Here is a 27,920-nt window from a genome sequence, read left to right as displayed (position 1 = left end):
CCACTACTTTCAAAGAAGTGAATGGCGACAGCTGATTTCTCGCCAGCAACCACTAAGTTAGAAGACAGTGGAAAAACACTGTCACGGGTGGAAGGGAACCGTCATCCACAGAATCACACTAGAAACGTACGTGGAGAACAAAGGTAAAAAGGCTTCTGCAGGGAGGGCAGAGCTCAGTCAGCGGTAGAGGACGTGCTTAGCATGCGTGGGTTCGATCCCCAGTACCTCTGTTAAATAAATTAGTAATAAATAAACTTTAATTACCTCCCCCCAAAAAACAAAAAAAAATTTAATAAATTAAATAAATAAATATATATAAATAAATAAACCTAATTACCTTCCCCCCAAAAAAACAAACAAAAAAAATTTAAAAATTAAATACGTAATTTTAAAATTTTTTAAAAAGAAGATTGACACTTCTGGGAACCACGGACTAAGTAACGCCAATTAACCCTTCCACTAAAAACTGATAAAACTGGACGAACTAAGAAACCTGTCGTTGAAACACAAGACATCTAGCAAGATAGGAACTACCACACTGCAGGTAAGAAGGGAAATCCGAAGACATGAGCCTGACGCCCGGGGCCCCTGTGGCCCAGAGGTAGTTGTTGCTGGGCACAGAAAACTCAGAGAGTGAACCGCGGTTCTGACAGCCTTTGCGGCCGGCAGGCAAAGCCCACCGCCACGGCTCCAGCGAGCCGCCCTCTGTGAACCGGGACCCCCTGCGCTGCACCTGAGGAGGAGGGAGCGTCCCGGCTCCCAGCCGTTTGGCCTGAACCATCTCACACTCTGCAGCTGTACCAAGTTGATCATGAACTGGGATGACGGGTACGTGGCTGAAGGTCACAAAAATCCACTTTGGCAAAAGATATTATCATCCTAGACCTCCAAATATTTCTGAAAATAAGTTTTAAAAGTAATGGCCAGCCCATAAAGATAACCAAGCAGAAGGAGGGAGAAGACAGCCTGAGAGCACCAGCCGCCGTGGCCTCAGCCTGGATCACTCAGGCTGGGGAGCCCACTGAGAGTCACCGCAGGAGAGGCTCGGGTCCCAGATGGAGCTTCCCGCCACGCGCCTGGGAGGGAGGCTGCAAGCACCGCCCAGTCAGGCCTTCACGCCGGCGGCCAGCATCCTGCTTGCAAACTCATGAGCGTCTCTGAGCCAGAAACACTCAGCTCAGCTGCTCCTGAATTCCTGATCACAGAAACTGGGAGATAATACAGGTCATTTTATGCCAGTAAGCTTGCAGTAGCAGGGCACGCTCCCCTAGAGACGGTCTTGCCCTGGGCACCAGGAGACACGCAGGAGCGTGTTTACAGCAGCGCTGCTGATCTTAGCACATTTACAACGACCCAAGTTACCCATCAACAGACTGGATAAGTAAACTGGTACATCAGTCAGTGAAATAATACATAACAGTGAAAAGTGAATGACCTATTAGCTACATGCTATTATCGTGGGTAAGTCTCAGAAGCATATTATTGTGTGAAAAAGCAAGTCACAGAAAAATGTATGCAATATAATAGCATTTACATAAAGTATGTGAAACATTGAAAAAACCCTACCCTTCAGGGATAGATGACTATGAAAAGATGATTATTACAAAAGCCAAAATAGGGGGGAGGGCATAGCTCAGTGGTAGAGTGCATGCTCAGTATGCACGAGGTCCTGGGTTCAATCCCCAGTCCCTCCATTTAAATAATTAATAACCCTAATTACTCTCCCCCACAAAAAATAAAATAAAATAAAATAAAATATTCTTTTAAAAAGCTAAAATGGTGCTTACCTATAGGGAAAGGATGGGGGTGGAGGTAGGAGGGTTTTAAAATGCAGGTAATACACAGAGGCTTGCTTTATTACTATTACTTACGCATGGAATTGCATACACTCTTCCGTATATATTCTGTATATATATTCTTTTCACGATAAAAGAAATGAAGTTAACAACAGTGTAAGAAATGGTAATGATATCTTTCAAAGGCAGATGCAAGAAATGAGTGAAGCCCAGGCAGCTCAGGAATTCACGGAGGATTAAGAAACAGTCTTCTCCCTTCTCTTTCGTAAAGGAAGCCTTTTCTGAGGCCCTGCACCCAGGCAGAATTAAACCTGTGCTTCCCTCACAATAGCTGCCACTTTGTCTTTTGTGGCTACTTCTGTGTGGCTCTTATCTCTCCAAAACATACACTCTGAAGCCCCCTCAGCCTCTGCAGCACCCCCCGGGGGGCTCCCTATAGGAAGAAGAGCACAATAGCTTTTGCTAAGAACTGCAAGATAGGTTTGGGTTGCAAATACACTTGTCTAATGACAGTTACCAAGAGAGTTTAGAAGAAATTGTAAGGATTATAAGCGCACAAAAGACTGTGGTCTCTCTGGGAAAAAGAAACACCACAATCAGAACAGTGCCAAAGAACCCTATATGCAGTAAGATCTCAAAAGGATTGCCATACCAGTCCCAGGATAAACGGGAAAGAATTAAACTGACAATTTGAGTGGGGGCCCTCTGGTACAACTGAACATGGCCAATTTCCACTACAGCTTTCAGAGTGGCCCTGGCGTTGATACACAGGCCTGCTTCCCCAGGACAAGCGACCCCCTCCCCGGCTGCTGTCCTGATCTTAGCAGACACCCGGCCGGGGTGTCCTTGCTCACAGGCCAGCACCGCGTCAGGGACCAGGATGTCAGAAATCACAGGCAGGACTCCTGTCCTCTGCAGACTCCTAGTCTAGCACGACAGAGAGCAGTAAACTGGGCCGACCATACACCTCAGTACCTGCGCTCATGGAAGGATATGAGCCCAGGTCCCCGGAACACCAGTCTGAACCAGCCGGGACCCAGCTGAGTCCTGCCTGCCAACGTCGCGTGGCCAACTCTCTTTCGTGCTGCGGACCTCCGCGCAGAGATCACCTTTACAAAGAGGCCTACCCTGGGTGCACTATTCTAATTGCCAAATCTCCGCCCCCCTCCCCATCCCCTTTCAAACCCTCTCCCCACACTGATAAGTCCGGTGATCGGAGCTGGCCTGCCCTCCCCACAAGGCGGCCGGGGACCCTGGCTGGTAGGGCGCGTGCGCCCGAGGAGGCACCGTGGAGAAAATCCGCACAAGACGGTGGCGCTCCGCGGGGGCAGAGCCAGGGTCGGTCCCCCGGGCCATGGGGACAGGAGGGGCCGCCAGGCGGAGGCAGAGCCGGATGGAGTCTGTGCCCCCGCCCCGCTCAGGCAGAACGGGCCGTGTGGGCTGGGGGAAGGGGACCCCAGGGCGCAGTTCCGGCCCCGTGGGGACAGGGCAGGCCGCCTGGCGGGGGCAAAGCACGCGCGGGGCCGCACTTACTCGAGCTTCTTGAAGGCCTCGCACCCGGCCGCCACGTACTTGCCGCCAGCCTGCAGCGCGTCCAGCTCGCGCACCGGGCGCCCGCGCGTCGGCGTGAACAGGCGCCGCACGCCGAACGGCACGGCCACCTGCTCGTTCAGCTGGTCCAGCAGTCCCTCGAAGGTGGCCACGCGGCGGCGCGACAGCACGAACTTGCGGCCCACGTAGAACTGGTCCCCGTTGCGGTACACCACGATGGTCTTGGCGGGCGTGGTGTCCACCAGCACGTGCGGCGCGCGCGAGCCCATGGCGCTGCTCCCGGCCCGGCCGCCGCGCGTGCGCTCCAGCCGCGGGGCCGCCGCCGCCCCCGCCCCGCCCCGCCCCGCCCGCGCTGACGCCGCCCGGCCATTGTGACCGCCGCCCGGAGAGGCGAGGCAGCATCAGAGAGCGGGAAAGAGCTCCGGGAGGGGAGGAGAGCCCCGGCTTCTGCCAAGGAGGGAGGAGTGGGAGGGGCCCGGGATCCACCAGGCACCCACCCCCACCCCTCCCACCACACCCCCACCCTCCTGCGCAGAGCGGTTGCGGATGGGTTGGGGCGAAGGGGCATCCAGACCATCCTGACAATCAGAACTGCGTCAGGGAGGAATCGTCAGGAACCATCCAGAGCATGTGAGAAGCTAGGGTACCGGGCACCGCTAGCGCGGGGTATCACAAAGGTTTAGCATTCAGCATGCACCTTCGTGTGGGGGAAGCGCAGTGTAAGAGGTGTACGTCCTTGGGAAAGGCATCCCCTATGCTAGGTAAACATGACCAGTCCTCTTGAGCTGGGACAATGAATGACTCTAGAAATACGTTTTTCCAGTGGCTCTGATGGGCTTCAACAAACTTTTAAAGATAATGGGCTATGTATTTCCTGCTGAAGTACCTCTGAAGCTTCAGAATATCTATACCTATAAATTTTACATACTCTAAATACCAATATATTGTACTGTTAAAAAAAGAGTAATCCATAAGAGGCCATCTGCCGTTGACAGCCACAGCCAATTTTTGAACCGCTACGCCCTTCACAGCGACACTACACACAGGTACTAGGGTGTGAAAGTGATTACTTTATTAAATCACCAGGAATTCTGTTGATCGTCACAAGGTTAGTTGCTAGGAACTTCTAGGGGTTGGGTGTTGAAAACACTTGGAGAGCAGGACTGAGCGTCGTGGAGCCACCACGGTTCGGTGTGGGCTACAGGTTGGACCTGAAGCCCGCCTTAACCTAGAACCTCATCGCGGGTTTCTCCCGCGGCCGGAGGAGGCAGATGGAGCTGGGGAAGCCCCTGAGCCGCAGGCGGCTCACGCCCCCATCCGGGGTGATGGTGAACCTCACGTGGGTGATGACATCCTGCAGCTCCGGCGTGAGGCTGTCCAACAGGTGGGTCTCGTCCGGGTTCAGCTGGAAGAGAGGCAGCCGGAGAGGCCCCTGTAATAGCCAGAAGGGCTGACTTGCCCAGCACAACCCATCGACTTGGACTTAGGGGGCTTAAACGGTGAAAATGACTATTGAGTGATGATAATTTGGCTTACCGCAGAGATCTGTTAATAGGGAACGGATTCCCGAATGAGACTGACACGACGCTGGCTGGTTTTAATAGTTAATTAAGTGGACAAACTGATGAGAAAGCAAAAGGAGGGCATGTGGGTGTCTCCCGGAGGCCATCACCCGCTGTTAGAAGGGAGCAGCCCTCACCCCATCTCTGACCGGAAAATGACCTCTTCCCTCCTATTTGATCAAAGAAGGCATTTCTGGGATGTCTCAGTGTCCCTCCCACAGATGGGCACACCCTTGGAGCTTTGCATATCTAGCTGCCCTTCCTAAAAAGGTAATATACTGGAGAAGCACTTTTCCTGTATGTATCCTTTGCACTTGATAGTTTAAAACAATATTTGATTGTTAGATGTGCCAAGGTGTGAGAACACAGCCTGTCCTTTCATTATATAAATGCTCAGATACGGTTTTTTAAAGCTCATTTGTTCTACTGTTAAACTGAGCAGAAGTTTTGGAGTTGAAATGTGCTCTGAGTGACGTGGCCTGCCTGGCTCCCCAGGTGGGTAGGATGCCACGCTAACCTTTGTGACCAGAAGCAGGGGTTTCCACTTGTGGCCGGGGAGATCCCAGTTCTGCCTGACCATGTCTTCTTCCTCCTGGGTCGTCAGGATGCAGCCGTCCAGCTTACAGCTGTCGGGAGAATTGCCTAGTGGAACAGAATCAACAGTGACTTTCTCCACTCCGTCTGCACTTAGAGCAGTTTGGTTTATAGACCATCATCCTGGATCAAAAACCCAGCACAGAACAAATCAAGGTTCTTTCAAAACAAAAGCAAAAGAATGAAGTACATGAGAGGAGGAAAGTACCGGGTGTGTGGCGGAGTGGGACCGCCTTGCGAAACCAACGAGTGTGTGCTCTTCAGAGGAACCAGGAAGGCCTGACAAACGTCCATGGGCTGGTGCATTTGAGTTTGAGTGTGTGGCATTTTACTTTGAAAGGTGAGCGTATCTGCTAAGCTTCCTAGATTGCACATTTCACGACTCGCCTCCTTCTCTGTAGCTCATCTGAAATCATTATGAAGCTGGAAAATATCTTCCTTACGGCATCACAGAATAGAATAGGATCGTGGAATCACAGAGTACACCACACGCCCTGTATTTGAGGGTTTCTAAGTGCTCTTTTGGTGAAAATATATGGTCCTGAGTTGTCTCTTGTCTTTGGAATTTCACCGGCATTATGGGCCCAGTGGGCTGAGACGAGTTTGGTGGATGCTCCCCCACTCTTTGTGGGGAGAACTTCTATAGGGGTCCCCAAGACTTGAAGATCAACAGAGGAGGAGCTCCTGGTCAAGAAGTCTGGCAGAGGGGGGTGCTCATTGAACACTGGTCTCCAAGGTGGGGGAGCACACTCCTGGAGTGCCATGGAAACCCAAAGGACGCAGAAAGAGAGCATCAGGATGACTGTGTCTGTTTCTGTCACACATGCACACACGTGAGTGTGTGTGTATAGCAAGCCAGGCATATTTGACATCGTAACAGGATACTGGCACATTCCCTCATCCCCATGACTGTCATCACGTGGTGATGGAGAGACCTAAGGGCCACCAGCAGTATAGCTATGGCATATTCCATATTGCAATTCAGGGTCCCTGGTTACAGGGATTTACCTGGTTTTGACTGAACCAGCCCTCACAAAAATAAACAAGTGGTTTTAAACTATCTGTAGGGAACCATGGTTTAAAGATACTGCTAGAAAACAAAACAAAACGACAACCTGCAGAACGGGAGAAAATTTTTGCAAAAGATGGAACCGACAAAGGCTTGATCTCCAGAATATATAAGCAGCTCATACGACTTAAGAAAAAAGCAAACAACCCCATCCAAAAATGGGCAGAACACCTAAACAAGCAATTCTTCAAGGAAGACATACAAATGATCAATAGGCACATGAAAAAATGCTCAATATCACTAATTATCAGAGAAATGCAGATCAAAACTACAATGAGGTATCACCTCACACCAGTCAGTATGTCCATCATTCAAAAGTCCACAAATGACAAATGTTGGAGAGGCTGTGGAGAAAAGGGAACCCTCTTACACTGCTGGTGGGAATGCAGTTTGGTGCTGCCACTGTGGAAAACAGTATGGAGATTCCCCAAAAGACTAGGAATAGACTTACCATATGACCCAGGAATCCCGCTCCTGGGCATATATCCAGAAGGAACCCTACTTTAAAATGACACCTGCACCCCAATGTTCATAGCAGCACTATTTACAATAGCCAAGACATGGAAACAGCCTAAATGTCCATCAACAGATGACTGGATAAAGAAGATGTGGTATATTTATACAATGGAATACTATTCAGCCATAAAAACCAACAACATAATGCCATTTGCAGCAACATGGATGTCCCTGGAGAATGTCATTCTAAGTGAAGTAAGCCAGAAAGAGAAAGAAAAATACCACATGAGATCACTCATAAGTGGAATCTAAAAAAAAAGAAAGAAAGAAAAAGACAAATGAACATAAATACAAAACAGAAAAAGACTCATAGACATAGAATACAAACTTGTGGTTGCCAAGGGGGCGGGGGTGGGAAGGGACAGACTGGGAATTCAAAATTTGTAGATACTGACAGGCATATGCAGAATAGATAAACAAGATTATACTGCATAGCACAGGGAAATATATACAAGATCCTGTGGTAGCTCACGGCGAAAAAAAACAGTGACAATGAATATATGTTCAGTTCATGTAGAACTGAAAAATTGTGCTCTATGTTGGAAATTGACACAACATTGTAAACTGACTATAACTCAATTTAAAAAAAAAAAAAGATACTGCTAGAGATGCAAGCATCCAAGAACAACAAGAAAATAGCAGAGCTGACGTTTTTCTTGACCTTCAAGATGCAAGGTCATCAGCTGTGCTGAGCCATGAAAACAGTGACCCGCTGATCAGATCCAAAACACTGTCTTCCAGGTGGAAGTCTCCATCAGTCAAGACTTCTTGAAGTGATTTACATCCACTGCCACTGATGACGACCTGCCCCTTAAACATACACTGCGCCTTGATGAAACAGTTCATAACTGAGGTCATAATGACTCGTAAGACACTTAAAAATCAGGCGTCCGATATACGGCTATAAACTGCCGTATTTATTCAAAGACGGCCCAGCAATCACGAGACACGCAATCCAGTGCTTATCAAAATTTCACCTAACAATTGTGAAAGTTTAGAAACCTCTTCTGAACTTTCTCAATATAATGACACACGTATCTATTTCATAAGAAAGTAAATATGGAATATCGAGGGTACTTGTCCAAATATATGTGTGTGTGTATATATATACATATATATATATATATATATATTTTTTTTTTTTACCAATGGAAGTGCACAATTTTAAAAATGTGTAGATCACCGCCCTCAAAGTCCAGCCTGGAGAAGAAATGGTCACCAGTCTGCTTGGGACCCCCTTCCCCATGAGAAGATACCCCCGTCCAGTTCTTTCTAATCAGGGAACATTTCATAGGCTTTTCCCAAACGGAACTCAGGGCCCCCGTGGTAAGAGCCTTACAGCATCATAGACGCTCACAGGACTTGTGTGGTCGTTAGCTCAACTCTGATGTCTTCACAAAGAGGGAGACAGAACAGAAAGAGGTAAAGTAACGTGCTCGAAACCGCACAGCTGGCGAGTGGAAAGCCAGGTCCACAGCCCGCGGTCCCAACCCCACCCCTGCTGCAGCTCGGTTTCTTTGTAACCAGCACACCGATTACAATGGTGTCACATTTACCTTTGAAATGTTTCGTATCGATTTCAATTTGAGTTATTATTCCAGGATGGGCCAGTCGGAAAACTGCCCACTCACAACCCGGCACCAGAAGGACACCATTCTCATCACTCTGGATTCAGAAAGGAAAAGAAACATATAAGCCAGCTTGGTTTCAAGACATCAGTCCTAAAACCAGCAGGTGAAAATGTTGGCATGTGCTTGTCACTTCTTACATAAAAGAGTGTTTCTTATGACCTGATTGGTAAATTGCTTCTCCTGTAAAGTGCCCCTTTCCATCCCTCTGTAAATGCCTCTTGCCAACTCACGTGTTTTTATCTGACACTTTGTAAAGGTTTCTAAATTTCTGATCGCATTTTTCTACGTCAGTTGTAAGTTTAGGTAGGATGCTGTACCCAAAAGGATCTTTCTCTAACCCAGCCCATAGCTCCTCTGGTCAGTCTGTTTTGACCTTTCAAAGTAGGTATGTTTTGGTCAAATCTATACCAACATATGATCTGCCTTCAAACACTAGTTTACAGCAAGCAGAGTTTGCTCATTTATATCCGGAAGCTTTGGGTGACATGCAGACTAAGCCAAGAAAGGGATATTTCTGACTATGTTTGCAGTGGGGTGAGATATACAAATTGAAAGGTCTTTTCTTTCCTTTTTTACTTCCTCGTCTCAAGTTAGTTCTTGGCCAAAGTAAACAGCTGAGCCCCCGCTTAGAGTTCCCTGTCCCAAGTTCACGTAAGTCTCATCCAGGGACACCCAGATATTAAAAATGATGAAATGGCAGTTTTTTCCTCCAGATCAACCAATACATTTATTCATGGGTTTTATATCATTAAATTGTAGATATTCTTGTTTCTTTATTTGAAGAAACAGAGGGGTAATTCCAGCAATGTGATAGCATAGCCGCCAACAACCAGCCTGGCCTCCGGGCCTTTACATCTAGCCTGGCCCTGCTATTACGATGACACAGTAGGAAGCCTGGAAAATGTGGAAAATAAGCAGTAAGAAAACTGCTGAAGGGGTTTTTAAAGTAAGAATTTCCTTGACATCAAAGTAAAAAACAAACACTCGTCACTTTTCAGGATGCGTTAAGCCGCAGTGTTTTCCCGCCTCACCTCCAGGACGGGCGGCCTGTCCAGCCTCCGGGCGGTCTCCCAGCCGTCGGCCATGGACTTGGCCTGGCCCACTCCTGCCAGAAACAACACAGTTTAACAGGCTACCACACAGTCATCCCATTTTATTGAAATGCGAGAATGAGTGCACTGGTGTGGTTCAGCGCCAGCCCCCCGGCACCCGAGCACTGCTACGTAAATTACCTCCACAGAAGCTAATGCTTCAGTAAATTCACCTACAACCAGAGGGTTAGTGAATTTTACTTCTCCTTCTATCACAACTGCTTAAGCCAAAATTAGGAAGGAAGATTGCTGTTGACTTACTTCAGGCTGTAAAGGCATTAAATCCTGTGTGTGGATGGTTGGCCTCATCCACCCTCATGCTTTGAGCTGGCTCCTCCCTCAGAAGTAATTCATGCCATATCGGGGCATTTAAAGCAGTGCCGAGATGTCCCAAATAAAAGCCAGCTCCTAGAGCACTCACCTATTATGTTGTTTGGGTGCCCAAAATGTGCATTGCTGAATCCTACACAGGCACCCCCGTAAGCAATGGTCACGAGGTCTGACAGCTCTGTGGGATCACTCGCGGTCCAGTCTTTCTGTCCAGTACCGTATACCCTAAGGCGTGCAATTCCACCATCTGAAAAGAAAAAGTGCCTCAGTTATTCCTACTTGGAAAAGAGGCTGTTTGCAGATCATAAACTGCAGAGCTCTCCACACCTGCCTGCTCACCAAGCCTGCTGCCCCAGGGCCTTTGCACTTGCCATCCCCTTGTCCTGGGACAGCTTTTCCAGCTCTCCAAAAAGACTACTGGTTGTTCTTAGGTCTCAGCTTAAGTGTTGTGGCCTCAGGAAGGCCTTCCCTCTCTCTTTGAAGCCCTCTCCTTCCAACCCCACCTGGCCCCTGTCTGATTGCCCAGGTTAAATTTATCATCTACTTCTGCTTACTTACTCCACTGCACAAGTCACAGTCTGAAATTGTCTTGTTCTTTCTTTAAGTCCCAGAAAACGTCAGTCTCCCAAAACCAGAATATAAAATCTCTGAAGGCCGGAAGAGCTGCCTATCTTGTTTGCTTCTGTGTGGCACGTAGTTGGTGCTCACAGTTTTAGTTGAATTAATAACTCCAGGAAAGCCAAAATACAGTTGGGAAATTCACCACAGATATACTCTTTGGTGCCAGAGCTCAGCATTGCTAAATCCCACACCAACTCATACAAGAGCCTTACGTTTTTATTTTTACAACAACACATTGCCTTGCAATGCAGTTGAGATTACTGAAGATATATTCACAAAATCAAATCACTGCTGAGACCCACAGCAGCCTGAGATCAGGTCTACAGAGCAGAGAACAGCTACCAAGATCAGTTCACATTATCTAATCCTAATAAAGTGAAAGTTTTATTTGTTTAAGTATCACTTCCTAGAAGGTAGAAGCCAAGCTTTTTTATGTAGATGCTCAAAAGCGTTCATCAGAGTATTCTACTGAAACCAAGCCTTATCTATTTGTATATGAAAAATACGGTGATACTGAGTGGATCTGAAAAAATTTCAGTAGAACAGTGGAAGTCTTGATACATACAGTAAATAAAACCAGACTGTGCTGGCATAAAACCCAAGATACTATGCTAGCGGGAGTAGGTCAGCAGGAGGCAGACCACGAGAACACGACTCCGGCTCACTGACTTTGTGATCTGCCTTCATGGTACAGGACATGTGTGTCTGTTAACGTAGTGCTGATTTTACATTAAAAATAAATAAAATTCTTCTCTTCTTTACAGAATTAATATCCAGCCTCACTTTTAATCAAAACTATCACGGAGTATTAGAAACGCCTCTGGATACTTTGAGAGAGCCTCAATAAAGCGACCCCGGGAGGAGGGCGTAGCTCACGTGGTAGAGTGCATGCTTAGCACGCAGGAGGTCCTGGGTTCAATCCCCAGCACCTCCTCTAAAAATAGTGATAATAATAATCTATAAATAAACCTAATTACTTACCCCTAGGGGAAAAAATTTTTTTTTTTTACTTTTTAAAACATAAAAAATAAAATAAATAAATAAATAAATAAAGCAACCCCGCCCCCACCCCCGGGTGTCCTGTCGGGTTCTCCTACTGCGTCCTTTGCCCTTCAATCTTGCATCCAGGTGGAGCCTTCGCAGAGCAGCTGAAGACGCAGCCGGAGGCAGGGAGAAGTCAGCATGCACACCCTGCCCGCCCCTCCCCTTCCCTCGAGGCTGGCCGGTCACAGACCAGCTTTCATGTGTGCAGGAAACCGCACGATCCCATCCACAAAGCAGGGCCCCCACCTGCCACTTTTTCAGACCCGCTCTCACCTCCTAAGTTCTGAATAAACTGGGTTAAACATGTGAAGTTGCTGTGTCAATAGCCCAGAAATTGCCAAATAGACAAGTCCTAGAGCACTGCCTGAGTACTTTTGTTATAACACCTGTCACTGTTTTGCAGTGTTTTGCTTACTTGTGCACCGCCCCTCCCCACCTGGGTCATTCACTTCACAAGGGCAAGGACTCCATCAAGTCAGTCCAACAAAGGATGCTTTCTGAGCATCTGCTCCGTTCCCCAGGCCAGGCTGGGTGCTGGGCGTGAATAGGTGACAACCCAGACGTGACCCCTGTCTTCAGGCAGCTTACGTTCTGTTAGCTCTGCCCTGCTCATCACCTGGGAAGTGACTATACAGCCAGTGCTCAGGCCCTCGATCGAGGCAGCTACTAAGTGTTGAATTAACAAATGGGGAAAGTCCTGAATCTCTCTTGTTGGCTTTGCCCATTCAGTTGCTTTCACTGGTTTTAGAGCAGATGGTTTCAATGAGCAATCACTGTCACTGACCGTGTTCAGATCTCTACATGTCGGTGTCTTACTTTAAAGCATGATAACCAAAAACCTGCTGCATCTAAAGTGAGGGTCAGTGACAAGGGACTAATTTCCAAAATATACAAACAGCTCATACAGCTTAATATCAATAAAACAAGCAACTCAACCAAAAAGTGGGCAGACCTAAATAGACAGCTCTCCAAAGAAGGCATCCAGCTGGCCAACAAGCGCATGAAAAGATGCTCAACATTGCTAAATGCTAGAGAAATGCAAATCAAAACTACAAGGAGGTATCACCTCACACCAGCCAGAACGGCCATCATTAAAAAGCCCACAAACGATAAATGCTGGGGAGGGTGTGGAGAGAAAGGAACCCTCCTACACTGCTGGTGGGAATGCAAATCGGTTCAGCCACCATGGAAGACAGTATGGAGGTTCCTTAAAAAACTAAAAATAAACTTAGCATATGATCCAGCAATCCCACTCCTGGGCATATATCTGGAGAAAAATATAATTCAGAAAGATACATGCACCCCAGTGTTCATAGCAGCACTATTTACAGTAGCCAAGACATGGAAACAACCTAAATGTCAATCGACAGATGACTGGATTAAAAAATTATGGTATATTTATACAATTGAATATTACTCAGCAATAAAAAAGAGAATAAAATAATGCCATTGCAGCAACACGTATGGACCTGGAGATCATCATTCTAAATAAAGTAAGCCAGGAAGAGAAAGAAAAATACCATATGATACCGTTTATACGTGGAATCTTAAAAAAAAAAAAAAAAGACACAAGTGGACTTATTTACAAAACAGAACAGACTCACAGACATAAAGAACAAACTTAGAGTTACCGGGGAGAAAAGGGGTGGCAAGGGATAAACTGGGAGTTCAAAATTTGCACCTGTTGGAGAGTGATGGCAATGTGAGCTATCTTGATGGTGGTGATGGTTTCTTGGGTGTCTACATCTATCAAAATTCATCAAATTGTACATCTGAAATATGTGCAATTTACTACTGAGATTATACTGCAATGAAGTTGTTTTTTAAAAAATTTGTAAGTAAAGTGGGGGGTCAGGAGATCCACTTCCAGCATGAAGGCATGTGAAGCTGTGCTGACCCACTCCCCAGTCAGGCTGGTGATGATTAGGAAGGGAAAAAACAACCACTGGAATAGCCTGTGGAAACAGTCCTAAGGCACACAGCAAATGAAGCCACATTGATTCAAAAAAATCTACCAAAGCTCAGCAAGGCCAGGGAGAGTCTGTGGTATCTGAAGCAGGCACCTGCGCCCCCTCGTCCCCACTCAGTGAGGGCGCAGCCAGGAACGCAGGGCCGGCCCCCCGCTCTCAGTCCTGGGCCTTCTTCCCAGGGGGGCTGGGACATCAGTGTTTCTCATGCTGCCCCACCTGTCTGCTGGGAGGCTAAGTCCCAGGTGAGTGCGGCTGAGAAGAGGGGGTGCCTTCCTGTCACCCAGCCCCCACTCAGGAGATGGGGTCTCTACCCTGCACACAGCCCCCCTGAGATGCTGGGGCCATGTCACAAGGCAGACAAGCCAAGACGAGCTGAGGCTGCTGCCCCCTCCACTGAGCACCCAGCTCCTAAAGCAGGGCCATCACTCAGAAAGGCACCACTGTCCCCACCCCCAGCTCCAGAGCCAGGGCTCAGAGGTCCAGGAGAAGTGGGTCATGGAACAGAGCGCTCCAGGTGTCTTCCCAGTAAATGGGCTTCACGTGCAACAGAGAATGGAGCCATTCAAGCCTAAGGGCGCTCCCAGAAACAATGGGAGTTGTGGGGAAAAGCTATTAAGAGGACACTGAGACTAGTCGACTCATTTGGGACGTCTGTAAACTTAACACTGCAGCACAAACTGTAAGCCAGACAGTCGGCTAGAAAGAACAGGGAAGGAGCTCAAAGAAGCCCTTGTGGGATCAGAACGAACCTCAAACACTGACCTCAAAAACGATCACCTCAAAGAAACCCAGATTTAGTTGGATTGGTATGTGGAGCAATTTACGCCCAGGGCATTGTTGGAAAAATAGAGCAATCGGATGGCAATTAGTGGAGCTAATTGTGGACGTGGTCAGGGAAGGGGACAGTCAAAGAGCGCTCTGCCACAGCTGCCGTCTCAGGGCAGACCCAGGGCTGTGCCCCGCAAGGGGCAGCACCAGAAGCTTCACACCGTGAGGCTGAAACAGACTTCACTGAAGTGATGCAGCCAGTGGCCGAACACGAGAAAACAAAGAGCACCTGTGAAGGTGACTGTGTATTATCGTAAGGGACAGTGGAAACGCATATTTCCTGCCCCTTCTTCTGTTAAGTGAAAAAAAAAGAAAAGCAATAGTATAAAATAATATGTATACACCGTGTGCTGGGCTTTTGATATACAGAAGTATCATCTGTGTTTAATATATTCACCAGTAACATTACAAAGGAGGTCGCTGGGAGCACAGCTGATTGGGCCAAAGAAAATGACTACATATGGCAGCTTAAACCCACAGGAAAAAATGAATAAAGCCAGAAATGACAAATAGGAAGGTTAATATAACAAACCTTAAATGGAAATGGAAAAATCAGATCATGCAAACAGCAACCACAATAAGCTAGAGTGGCTTTACTGATGACAGACAAAATTAACTTTAAAACAAATATATCACTAGAGATGAGGAGGGACATTTTATGATGAGAAAAGTGTCAATCCATCAGGAAAACATAATTATAAATATATTTGCACCTAATAACATATCACCGAAATCATAAAGGAAAAAACTGACAGAAGTGAAAGGAAAAATAGACAAATCAACAATGATCTTTGGAGAGTTCAATACTCCACTTTCAATAATGGACAGAAAAACTAGAAAAAAGATCAGCAAGGAAATAGAAGGCTTGAGCAACACTATAAACCAGCTGTACCTCGCTGACCTATAAAACACTTCACCCAACAAATGCATAATACAAATTCTTCTCAAGTGCACATGGAACATTTTCCAAAATAAGCCATATGTGAGGTTATAAAGCAAATGGGTTGAAATAATACAAAGTGTACTCTCCAATCACATGAAAAGAAATTAGAAATCAATGAGAAGGAAATTTGGGAAGCTCACAAATACATGAAAAGTAAAGAACACACTCTAAACTACTGGGTCAAAGAAGAAATCAAAATAGTGAAATAGAAAATGCTTGTAAATGAATGACAATGAAAACACAACATTCCAAAACTTAAGGTATGCAGTGACTCGTGCTTAAAGGGAAATTTATAGCTATAAATACCCATGTTGAAAAATAAGAACCTCCCGCTAATGACACTGGAGAAGAAAGCAAACTAAACCTGAAACAAGCAGAAGGAAGGAAATAATAAAGATTAGAGTAGAAATTAAAGACAGAGAGAGTATCAGTGAAGCTGAAATCTGGTTTTTTGAAGAGAGTAACAAAATTAACAAACTTTTAGGTAGATTTGCCAAGAAAAAGAGAGAAAAAAGTCAAATTACTAAAATCAGAAATGTAAGAGAAGACATTACTACTGACCTTACAGGAAAAGAAAAGGATTATAAAAGTGCAGTTATATGCCAATAAAATTAGATAACTTAAGATGAGATGGACAAATTCCTGGAAGACACAGGCTAACGAAAATGATTCAAGAAGAAATAGACCATCTGAATAGACCAATGTCAACTAAATAAATTGAACTAGTAAGCAAATATGTGTGTATATATACACATATACATTTATATATATCAATTCTTCACAAAATCTTCCAAAAAATATAACAGGCGGGAACACCTCCCAACTCATTGCATGAGGCCAATATTATTCTGATACCAAAACCAAAGACATCACAAGAAAAGAAGACTACAGGCAAACAGCTTTTATGAATACGGACATGGAAACCCTCCACAAAGCACGTGCAAACCAAATCCAGCAACACGTCACAAAATATGACACACCGTGACCAAGTCCAACACCTGAAAATCAGTCAATGTCATACCCTTTGCTCACAGAATAGAAGATTCTGTATTAAGCCACATGACACTCTCACAAAGAAAAAAAATTAACAAAATCCAGCACCTTTTCATGATAAACACATTCAACAAACAAGGAATAGAAGGGAATTTTCACAATCTGATAAAAGGCCTCTACGAAATCCACAGCTAACATCGTATTTAATTGTGAAAGACTGCTTTTCCTCCAAGATTAGGAACAAGACCAGGATTCTGCTCTTGCCTCTTCTATTCAACATCGCACTGGAGATTTTAAGAGAGAGAGAAAGAGAGAGATGGAGGGATAGAGATATGGAAAGATGGAGAGATGGAGACAGCTGGCTGGCATCCAGATTGGGAAGGAAGGAATAAAACTATCTCCATGAACAGATAATGTGATCTTGTACATAGAAACCCCAAGGACTCACTAAAAATCCATTAGTACTAATAAACAAGTTCAGCAAAGTTGTAGGACACAAGATTAATATTCAAAAATCAGTTGTACTTCTATACTCTTAAAATGGACAATCCAAAACAAAATTAAGAAAATAATTCCATTTACGATAGTATCAAAAACAATAAAAGATGGAGGAATTAATTTAACAAAGAGGTACAATATGTATACTCGGACAACTGTAAAATATTGTTGAAAGAAATTAAAGGAAATGTAAATAAATGGGAAAACATGCCATTGGAAGACTCAACATTTTTAAACCAGCAATGCTCCCCAAATTGGTCTACAGAGTCAATGCAATCTCTATCAGAATCCCAGCTGGCTTCTTTGTAGAAACTTAAGCTGATTCTGAAATGTGGAATTGCATATGAAATTGTACAGGACTCCAAATAACCCCCCCCCCAAAAAAAAAACCTTTCAAAGGAACACATTTGGAAGACACACTTTCTGATTTCCAAACTTACTACAAAACAACACTAATCAAAACAGTGTAGGACTAGCATAAAGATAAATACAAAAAAATTGAGAGTCCAGAGATAAACCCATATATCTATATAGGTCAGCTAATTTTTCACAAGTACACCAAAATCATTCAACTAGGATAGAAAATCCTTTCCCAAAAAGAAAAAAAGGTTCTTGGACAACTGATCTCCACATGCAAAATAATGAAGTTGAAACCTTACCTTACACCATATACAAGAATTAGCTCAAAATTAATCAAAGGCCTAAATCTAAGAGCTAAAAATGATAAAACTCTTAGGAAAAATATAGGGGTAATTCTTCATGACCTCAGATTTGACAATGATTTTCTAGATATGGCTTCAAAAGCATGAGCAACAAAAGGAAAAAACACATAATTGAACTTCATCAAAATTAAGAACTATTGTGCTTCAAGAAATCCCCCAGAGAAAGTGAAAAGACATCACACAGGATGGAAGAAATTACTTGCAAATCCTAGCTCTGATAAAGGATTTGTATCTAGGCTGTATAAAGAACCCTTCAACTCAGTAATAGCAGGCTAATAATAAAATAGTAAAGTTGGATTTCACCCAGTTTAATAATGGGCAAAAAACCTGAATAAACATTTTTCCAAAGAAAATATGTGTATGGCCAGGTAAGCCACTGGAAAGATGCTCATCCCAGTCGTCAGGGAAATGCCAATCAGGGCCGCAGTGAGACCCCACTGCACACGCTCCGGGGTGGCTGTGATCAGACAGCCCGACCGCACGTGCTGGGCGGATGCGGAGGAGCCGGGACCTTCCCTCAGACAGTGCCGGGGGACTGTGAAACGGTGCGGCCATTTTGGAAAACGGTCTGATGATTCCTTAAATAATTTAAAACATGGAGTTATCGTGTGACCCAGCAATTCCAATCCTAGGGAAATACCCTGATGAAAACCGTGTGTCCACACAGAAACTTGTACAGGAATGTTTATGCCAGCATTACTCATAAGTAGCCAACAGGTGCAAACAGTTCAAATGCCTATCAGCTGATGAACAGACCCACATGCAGTCCATCCACGCAACGGAATGTTATCCAGCCATAAAAAGAAATGAAGTGCTGGCAGGCTACCGCGTGGATGAGCCTTGAACACATGATGCTCAGCGAAAGAAGCCGGTCCCCAGAGACCCTTTAGACACAATCTCCAGGGCAGTCCGATCCGCCAGGACAGGAAGCAGAGCTCGCTCGCTCCAGCAGCATGCACACTAGGACTGGCAGGGTGCAGAGAAAGGCGGCGTGGCCCCGGCAAGGGTGACGCACAAATGCGTGAAGTGGTCCTTATTTTGTGCCCTTCCCCCATGTTTTGACACCCTTTGCTGATCAGCCCCCACCCCCGCCAAAAAGAAAAAAAAAAAAGACAGAAAGCGGATTCGCGGTTGCTCAGGGCTGAGGGCTGACAGCTAAAGGGGATCCGCTTTCCTTCCGAGGTGATAAAAATGGCGCAAAGCTGACTGTGGTGACAGCCACATGTACACTACACATTTGCATGGACTTTAAACCATATGCTTACATATACTATAAACCATAGAATTGAACACTTCAAATGAGTGAATTACATACTGTACAAATTACAATAAAGCTGTTAAATAAAGCAAAATGCGGGTCATTTGTACACAGCACTTCAACTGCCAATAAGGCTGCGAAACAGAAATTGTTAAGAGCTATCCGACCTGATTCAACTTAGTTCCATCAAGTCCTAATTTACTGAATAGTTTTTCACTAACTATCTATGGGATGGAGGCATTAAAACAAGAATTCCTTGGAGCACAGAGAGGGCAAATTATAATCCTGAAACACTGAAGAGACCGGTGACCGGGAAGGAAAGGCTGGCTTCACTTTCGTTTTCTAAAACTTGCCAGATGTAAGTCAGGAAGCCATAGCCCTGGAGACGGCCCCACGTCATAGTTACCCGGGAAGATGTTGAGTCGGACGTGAGTCCACCTCTGCTGGGAACTGACCGGAAAGTAGTTGTGGCTGGAAGCCGGAGTTCCTGGTTTCAAGCTCTGTCATGGGAACCAAGTGATTCCAGTCGCTGGACTTCAGCTGGCAAAAAAGATAAAACCGTGAGTGACGGCTCTAGAGAACAAAGAGTTCTCTCATCCTAGTGCCTGTGTGGGGCTTCCGGGGCAGAAGCACTTTGGGATAAAAATTAACGATGGATGCCTAGTGGAACTTTTCACTGAAAACACTGCTAAGGATCAGGTCCCAGGGGTAATAAACAGAATAAAGGCCTGGGCTGGTTTGTTTGTTTTTTCCATCCTGATCAAAATAGCCTCTGGGTGGTGTTGGCAGGGGATGGGCAGGGATGGGCAGGGATGAACCTCGAGATTCCTCCACCTTGAGGATTCCTAGAAAGAGGAAGCCACACTGATGGTGTGAGCCTTCCAGTAAAAACCAGGCTGCTCCCACAGACCGTGGCGTACCTTGGTCAGCCTGAACCTTGCAACAGTTTTCTCTGGAAGGGCCCGCTGGCTTTTGCTGTTTTTTATTCCCTGTCTGCCGTGGATCAACTTTTGTAAAACACACCACCAATTAATTCCCAGACCAACTTTGACAACCAAGACTGTACCAAAAACACAAGCCAAACTGTTTATTGAATTCAGCAGACATAAAGTTACTTTGTCAAATTGCTATAGAAAGTACTTAAACCATCAATTTCTGTCTTTATCTCACTGGCTAACATTTTACAGACGGGTCGGGCGAGCAGCCGCCTCCCAGGAGAAGCACTGCCAGGACCTGGCTGGGGTGGTGGCGGTCCCTTGGACACGGGTTGCACCACCCACTGGGGAAACACCTGCACCGTCACACAGGCACATACACACGAGTGAGCTGTGCTGGGCCTCGGGTCCCAGAGAACCACCGTGTACAGCCGGGCGAGCAGGGCTGTGCTAACCCCCAAGACAAGACCTCGTTCTTTGCGGGACATCGTACCTCAGCAATGGCTTCAAACTCCTCAGGGGTGGCCGCAGCTCCCGTCCTGACTTCTCGTTGAGGGATTTCTGGTTGTTTATCTGCAGTTAGAGTGACTATTAGGGTTACGGTTTGCGTTCAAGATCAAAGAAATATCCCCTCTCAGTGGGTTGTACAGTGATTTTCGTTTTGCCAACTAGCACCAAAGATACCGTTTCTCAAGTCAGAGCATCAGGTGATTAAAGTAACAGACACGTGTGTTCAAGTTCCTCAGTATTTAAACTAACTTCAAAAGTGGTGCCGAACCTCCGCTTGTCAGATTAAATGCGGTTTCCAAGTTCAGTCAGACCTCAGCAGATTTATCACATGACCAGAATCTTCAAAAACATGGATGAATAAAGTTCTGGAATACTGTAAGTCAGTTCCAGAAACACTCCTTCCACCAATGGCATCCTTAGAATTGGAACTTGGGTGACTCAGAAGTTGAAGCCCTCGTGGACAGGTTACTGAGAGAATCTCACTCATTATCACCGGTCCTTTCCCACCTTTAAGAGAGCATCTCTCCCACCGTCAGGTGACCTTTCAGGGTCCCCAGATCTTTCTGGAGGAGGAACCACTCACTCCCACAGAGCCTCGGCCAGTGCTGTGCACAGAGTGCTGTCAGGATAAGTTCCCCAGCTGACCCGACTTTTCTTCCCTAAATACGTGCATAGACATGCACATAATGGTATGGTGTTTCTAAAAATATCAACTCTGAGACCAGCATCAGGTGATGCCGAGTTAAGAACTTTAGGATTCGTACAGCGCAGCCGTCCAGGATGCAGGAAGGACGCTTTCTGGGACCCTGGTAGTTGCCGCATTGCTAGGCAGACTCGGCAGTTGAAGGGGGAGCTGGCCACTGGCCCCACAGCTGACTCAGACCTGCTCCACCTCATCCAGCACCTCTGGGCAGCCCCTCCCCACCACCCTCCCCAGCAACCTGCTCACCCAACCTCATGATCACGTGAGGGTGCACCCCGGGGTGAGGCCTGCAGAGAGTGGGGATAATGACGGCTAAATCGGGTCAAAAAATGTTGTCAAGCTAACAGTCAAGAATCACAGAGCGCCCTGCTGGGAATCTGCCTCGTGAAGCTCCATGGCAGGAAGGGGACAGGTCACTGAGCCTGGCGGGGTGGGAAGGGCACACTCAGGCCAGGGCAGGTGTGCCCCCAGGCCCCACAATGCGCATTCGGGGTTCAGGGTTTCCCAGGCACCTTCTTCGTAGTTTGCTGCCTGAATCGACACTCGAGGGGCGTGATCTCCCACGAAGTAAGAAGTGTCCACATTGAAGCCCCGGATGAGCCCCTGAACTCCCAGACTGATGACGCACCAGTCGTGACCTGGAGACTGTAAACCGCAGGGCAGCCCTTCAGACAGCGCGGCAGATCCAGCCCGAGACCGGACAAAACCGAGACGAAACGGACCCCACAGGAAAAGGCTCGCAGCCAAGTCCTCAGCCGCGCCTTCAAGGCCTCCCACAGGGTGGCCCCACGCGGCTGCTCCCCCCACGTATCCTCAGTTCTAATCAGACCAGAAACGTGCACAGGCCTTGGCTTCAATGACACCCGTTCTGATCCTAGACTGACTGCTTCCCGGGGGCGTCTTGGGTGAATTGCCTGCCCTCTCTGAGCCTCACGTCTTCAACTGCAAATCAGGGCCTCCTGCTAAAAACTGAACCCCAAGGCGTGGGGAGGGTCTGGCTCGGGTAGAGCACGTGCTTAGCCTGCGCGAGGTCCTGGGTTCAACCCCCAGAAGCTCCACCAAAAGAACAGACCCCAAACGTACTCTGCTTTCCCGCAGCCCTGTTTCTAAACTTCGCCGTGTGAGTAAACGAGCCGTCGGCTCCTCACCTGGGCTCCTCTTCCTTCTGGTCTGCCATCCGTCCCCCCACCTCCCGAACTCGGTGTCCGCGTGCTCTTTAAAGCGTGGGCTGTCCCTCTGAAGCAAAGAGGTGCGACACGTGCAAGGTTAACATTCACGCGAGAGCCTGGGCTTCCAGCCAATGAACTTCGGCCCCAAAGGGACAGATGGACCGGACGGCGCAGACAGGGACCCTGGGGGAGTCCTAAGCTGGCCTGCAGGTGTCTCCCCACCTTCACGCACAGGTAACCCACACCAGTCAGGCGGTGCCTCCTTATCTTTGCAGCTCACACAGTTAGCCCCCGACCGCAGTAAGTAAAACCACGCCACAATTCACTCCACGGGGCCCACAAACAGGGCGACTCCCACCCGCCACCCAGGCACCTCCGGCAAGGCCATCGGAACCAAGTGAGAAAGAAGAGTTGGGTTTCCAAAGCCGCCCGAGAAGACGGCTTAACAAGGAATCCAGCCCGCGTCACAGGAAGAGCAGGCTGGACGCTGGGACCAGCTGAGCGCTCGGCCCCGCCCGGAGCCGCCCCGCCCGCCCTGCGCTCTGACGTGGCACAGGCCGGCAGTGCGCTCGGCCCAGCGCCTCACGGGACCTGAGACAAACGCTGAGTCCCCGCGGCTTCACCTGAGGACGGGGGTGGTGAGCACATCCCTCAAGCTGGTTACAAAGCTGAAATAATCCTTGTGAATAGTGCAGACTCTGAGAAGTCGTTCTGGGCTGGGGGCGGGGGCCGGGAATGGGGCGTGTCTCCTTTTCCCATCGGGTCAGGTGCAAGCAGGAGCTGGTGCTTCCGCTCAGGGAAACCTGCCCAGCGGGTGGACGTGGGGGTTCGGCTTTTTCCCCTCCAAACGACACTGGAATGAGAATTTTCTGCCTATCTCTGCGTAACAGGGGCAAACACTTTGAATCTGGGGAACAGCGAAGTCAAGGTGTGCAGGCGTTTAAATTCTTCAGAGAGAGACACACCGTGACTCGTAAGAGCTCTGACACTGGCTGTGTGATCCAGAACAAGCTCAGCAACATCTCTGTTCCTTGTTTTATTATCATTTTCCCCGAGGAGTGAGTTCGCCTGTGCGAGGGGTCCTCAGAGGGTCACACTTCAGCGTGCCCCGGGGCTGGCCAGGTCCTGCCCAGGAGGAGCAAGGGCTCCACCAGGGAGGCCAGCGGGCCAGGGCGCAGCGGGGGCCGGAGCCCAGGGCGGTGTCCCCCACACGCCGGGCGCCGGCCGCGGGCCCCGGGGCTCACCGCAGCTCACGGGACAGCGCACGCTTGTCTCACCGGTGGGGCGGGCGGCTGGACTCCGGCGGGGCTCCGGGTCTTCCCTAGGTGTGTCAGTATTTTGTGTTTTTCATAAGCATGTTCTACAGTTTTTATAACTAGACAGGCAAAATGTTTTTTTAAAATTCAAGATGTGCACCACTTTTCTCCCCAACACGGATGACGATTGCCACGTGGGACAGAGAGCAACCCTGTGATTCCCCCAGACTCCGTGTCAGGTCCTTCTCTGTCCCTGCCGTGAGTGGAGGCTGATTTCTACACGTTTCTACAGTTCTAATACGCTAACTCACTCGTTCACATCTCGTGGCTCCCACCCCAAGTACAGGGGCAGGTGCTCATTAAGACGGCTGCATAGATCGCCCCCCACCCCACACTGTGCATCACAGAGGCCGATTTACAGTACCTTTATCAGGTTTTCTGCAGGAGCAAAAAAGTCATCTGTTGCAAATAAAATCTGGACAGGTGAAGAAGTAAAGATAAAATAACCGTAAATTAAAACCATTTTATTTCATTCCCTAGTGAAGCATTCAGAGATGCAGTAAAAAGAAGATGTGGAGTTGCCCAGGGGGAGAGGAACCAGAGGCAGTGAAGCCACGATGCTGTGTAAGTGTTCGGCTGCCCTGCCCGCCTCCCCCTTAATCTTTCCTTCACATCCTTTTCTCTTAATCCCCTTTGCCATGTGGATGCAAAAGTTCTAACTTCTGACACTTGGAAAGAAAATAAACCAACTTCTTTTCTAGAACCGAGGGCACTGGACTTTGTGAATCTTTCATAAACAAAGCAGTGGCCAAAAAAGTCCCACCTGCGGCTCAGCCACCAGGGACGCCCTGCAGGTGGGGTGGCCCAGAGATGCGTTAACCAAAGCAGGACATTTCTGAGAGGGAGGTGGGTAATACTAATTACACCAACAGGTCACCCCATCCACCTGGGCCCAGGGACAGCTGCCCTCTGCAGGGACAGCGTGCTCCGGGCTCTGACCCCGGCCCAGAACTTAAATTTACGGGAGAACCTGGCCGTCCTGGAGCCTCCGCTGTCTGGGTGGCCGAATCCCTCCCCTGCCCCTTCAGCCTCTCCTTGGCAGCGTCCCCGAGCGCACAGGGGGCTTCTCCTAGCCTCTCCAGGCTCGGGCTCGCCATGCCCCCAGAAGACTCCCTTCCCCACGAACCTCCCCTCGCCCCTCGGCCTCGCCAGCTCCCCCCACCCCCGCCTGAGGTGTCCTCTGAGCATCACTTCCCTGCGTGACCCCCCCCCCCCGCCCCAGCAGGTGTGCCCCGCGGTGCCCTGTCCTGCCCTGACGCCAGCCTGGCCCAGCCGTCTCCTGGCAGAGCGCAGGGCCTTCCCTCTGCGCCTGGCCTCTCACCTCTGCACATCGCACTCTGTCCAGTTCCCCAGGGGATCCCCTTCCCAAGCGTGACCGATACGCTGAGAACACGCGCAGAGGGACGGGGAATTCCTTCCACAGGCGCAAAATGTCCTTTTGTTTTAAACTTAAGGCAGTGCCGCCCTTGCTCCTAACTGTCACCAATTCAGGAGGTTCTTTGGAAGCCTTTTGTGAGTGGCTTTCCTTGGGGGGCCCGATTCTTGCTGTTCCAGCCGGGGTCCCTGCCGTGGTGAGCTGGCGCCGTGGTGTGGGCGCGTGGAGTCCCTGTTGCTGCCGTGAGAGACCCACTTACCGTTCCTCCTACTAACTCAGACGCCATGTCAGTCAGCTGGGTGAAGTGCGGAGGCCCGGCCTGCTTCCCTTCCCGGGGAGAATCAGCCATGCTCCCTGCAACGAGACGGCGGGTGCGGTCAGCCTCCGGGGGCAGAGCCCTGCCGGCCACAGCCGCCCCGCCCCGGAGCCCGCGGTGCCCCCGTTCCCACCCTTTCTCCCTACCCTTCACGGCGGATAGAGACAACAACAGAAAAAGTGGTGTCTCAGACTATGCTATGTTCCCACCAGCAACGTGCGAGGGCTCCCATCTCCCACATCCTCGCCAGCAGCTGGTGGTGTCCGTCTGGTTTAACGGCCTTCCCGTGGGTGTGCGCCGGGGTCTCACTGCGACTTTAAGCTGCATTCCCCTCATGGCTAATGACGTGGAGTACATTTTTGTGTGCTTATTAGCCATTTGTGTATCTTCTTCAATGCAATGCCTATTCAAATATTTTGCCCTATTTTTAATTAAATTTTCTGGTATTTAAAAAATAATCAAAATGGTCTTATACTTTGACAACAGGAAACTATTACGTAGCCTGGATAAAATTCAAATCTGTATAATTTGAGACTTTTTCAGCTAAGATAATTAATGCTTTCCATTCATGTGGTATGGTTTGCTTAAAACAGATGAAGATTGGGTTTGACAATAAAAGTGTATAAAGGGGAAAAAAAACGTTACCTCAGGGAGGTGGGTGTAACTGAGTGGTAGAGCAGTTGCTTACCAAGCACGAGGTCCTGGGTTCAGTCCACAGCACCTCCACTCACAAAGCAAATACAGTAAAATAAAAAATGGTATCTCCTGACCCAAGAATCCCACTCCTGGGCATCTATCCAGAAGGAACCCTACTTCAGGATGACACCTGCACCCCAATGTTCATAGCAGCACTGTTTACAACAGCCAAGACATGGAAACAGCCTAAATGTCCATCAACGGATGACTGGATAAAGAAGATGTGGTACATTTATACAATGGAATATTACTCAGCCATAAAAACCGACAACATAATGTCATTTGCAGAAACATGGATGTTCCTGGAGAATGTCGTTCTAAGTGAAGTAAGCCAGAAAGAGAAAGAAAAATACCACATGAGATTGCTCATATGTGGAATATAAAAACAAACAAACAAAACAAAAAAAAAAAACAAAGTATAAACACAAAACAGAAATAGACTCATAGACATAGAATACAAACTTGTGGTTGCTAAGGGGGCGGAGGGTAGGAAGGGATAGACGGGATTTCAAAATTATAGAATAGATAAATAAGATTATACTGTACAGCACAGGGAAATATACACAAAATCTTATGGTAGCTCACATAGAAAAAATGTGACAATGAATATATATATGTTCATGTATAACTGAAAAGTTGTGCTCTACACTGGAACTTGACAGAACATTGTAAAATGATTATAAATTAATAAAAAATGTTTTAAAAAATGGTATATCCTTCAGAGTTATTCTTACTCAAAAGAAGAAACACAAATGGTCATTGGACAATGGAAGAACTTCCCTCTCCCTTGAAATCACAAGAATATGATTAATGATAAAACGACTTTCTCCCTGTGAAATGGACACTGTTTTTAAACAGCAGGCGCCACATGGTTTGCTCTAGGGAATGTGCGTGGGAACAATCTCCGGGGAAAGAAGTGGGAACAGCTGTGAACCGGGCAGGGAGCCCGGCAGCTCTCCCACAGTCCCCCGCCCCCGGACGTCCCCAGGCGGGAGGGTCCCTGCCCTCCACGCCTCTACCCTTGGCCCCCATGATCTCAGCCAGTCTCCTGGCTCCTAACATCGTCCGCACGCCACTTCTCCCGAATGCACATCACCTCCTGGACTTCCACCTGCCAGCTCCAAATACCTCCCTCTGGGTGTGCAGCCTTCTTGGTGCCGGCCAGTCCTGCCCTCGGCTCCCCACCCCCTACCATCCCCACACCCACCACGCCCGCCTGCGTCCGCCCCATCCCCGCCAGGGGCGCTCCTGTCCTCCCAGCCCCTCCAGCAGAAACCGTGGCGTCGTCTTCCATTTGTCCTCCTTCCCCTACACCTCCCATCCAATCTGCAGGAAAATCACATCCACCTTCAAATTAGATCAAGAGCCTTGAAATGATATCTGGAATTTTCTTTGAAAAAATCTGGAGAATTTTCTTCAAAGTTGTTTAAGAGGGAGGTGGATAAGGGCACACGTGAAACAAGGCGGAGAAGAGAACATGGTGGTGGTGGGGGGACGCCTTCACCATCTTTCTCCAGGATCATTGGGACATCCCGACCCGCCTCCCTATGCCCACCCTTCCCTCCCCACAGACTGTTCTCAGCGCAGCGCCCAGAGCAATCTTTCAAAAACAGAAGTCAGATATTTAAAACCCCTGTGATGGTTCCCCGTTGGCTCAGAGTAGCAGCTGGTCTCCTTACAATGGCCGCAAGACCTCCCTCCTCAGGGGCCCCTTGCTCTCTGACCCAGCCTCGCTTACTGCCCTGACCCCCGCTCCAGCTGCACTATCCTGCCGGCCCCTCGTTCACGGTACAGGCGTGTCCTGCCTCCGGGACTTGGCAATGGCTGTTCCCTCTGCCGGGACGCTCTTCCCTGGGCACCTGTGCGGCTCACCCCTCAACCCT

General features: G+C 48.1%; 2 protein-coding genes and 1 long non-coding RNA gene across 3 annotated transcripts in view; 1 reads left to right on the top strand and 2 right to left on the bottom strand.

Moving 5' to 3' along the window:
• Window positions 1-3,685, bottom strand: part of DCDC2C (doublecortin domain containing 2C) — an 80,323-nt gene extending 76,638 nt beyond the window's left edge. The window contains 1 exon segment of the mRNA XM_032496962.1: window positions 3,330-3,685. Coding sequence (XP_032352853.1) covers window positions 3,330-3,616 — 287 coding nt within the window. The 5' untranslated portion in view covers window positions 3,617-3,685.
• A 730-nt stretch (window positions 3,686-4,415) lies between these two features.
• Window positions 4,416-26,139, bottom strand: ALLC (allantoicase). The gene is given in 12 exon segments (XM_032496915.1): window positions 4,416-4,752; window positions 5,427-5,551; window positions 8,645-8,753; window positions 9,751-9,824; window positions 10,232-10,387; window positions 19,424-19,514; window positions 19,516-19,557; window positions 20,446-20,525; window positions 21,678-21,803; window positions 22,314-22,401; window positions 24,015-24,065; window positions 25,285-26,139. Coding segments are annotated over 12 exon segments (1,239 nt in total). The 5' UTR covers window positions 25,375-26,139; the 3' UTR covers window positions 4,416-4,545.
• Window positions 24,133-25,335, top strand: LOC116668834. The gene is made up of 3 exons (XR_004326028.1): window positions 24,133-24,214; window positions 24,352-24,496; window positions 25,205-25,335. It is a non-coding gene; the product is annotated as an uncharacterized LOC116668834 (long non-coding RNA).
• Window positions 26,140-27,920: the final 1,781 nt, after the last annotated feature.

This window comes from Camelus ferus, chromosome 15 (assembly GCF_009834535.1).
Source record: "Camelus ferus isolate YT-003-E chromosome 15, BCGSAC_Cfer_1.0, whole genome shotgun sequence".
Taxonomy (NCBI): domain Eukaryota; kingdom Metazoa; phylum Chordata; class Mammalia; order Artiodactyla; family Camelidae; genus Camelus; species Camelus ferus.
Note: the sequence above shows the minus strand (reverse complement) of the source record. Positions and strands in the feature narration are given on the sequence as shown.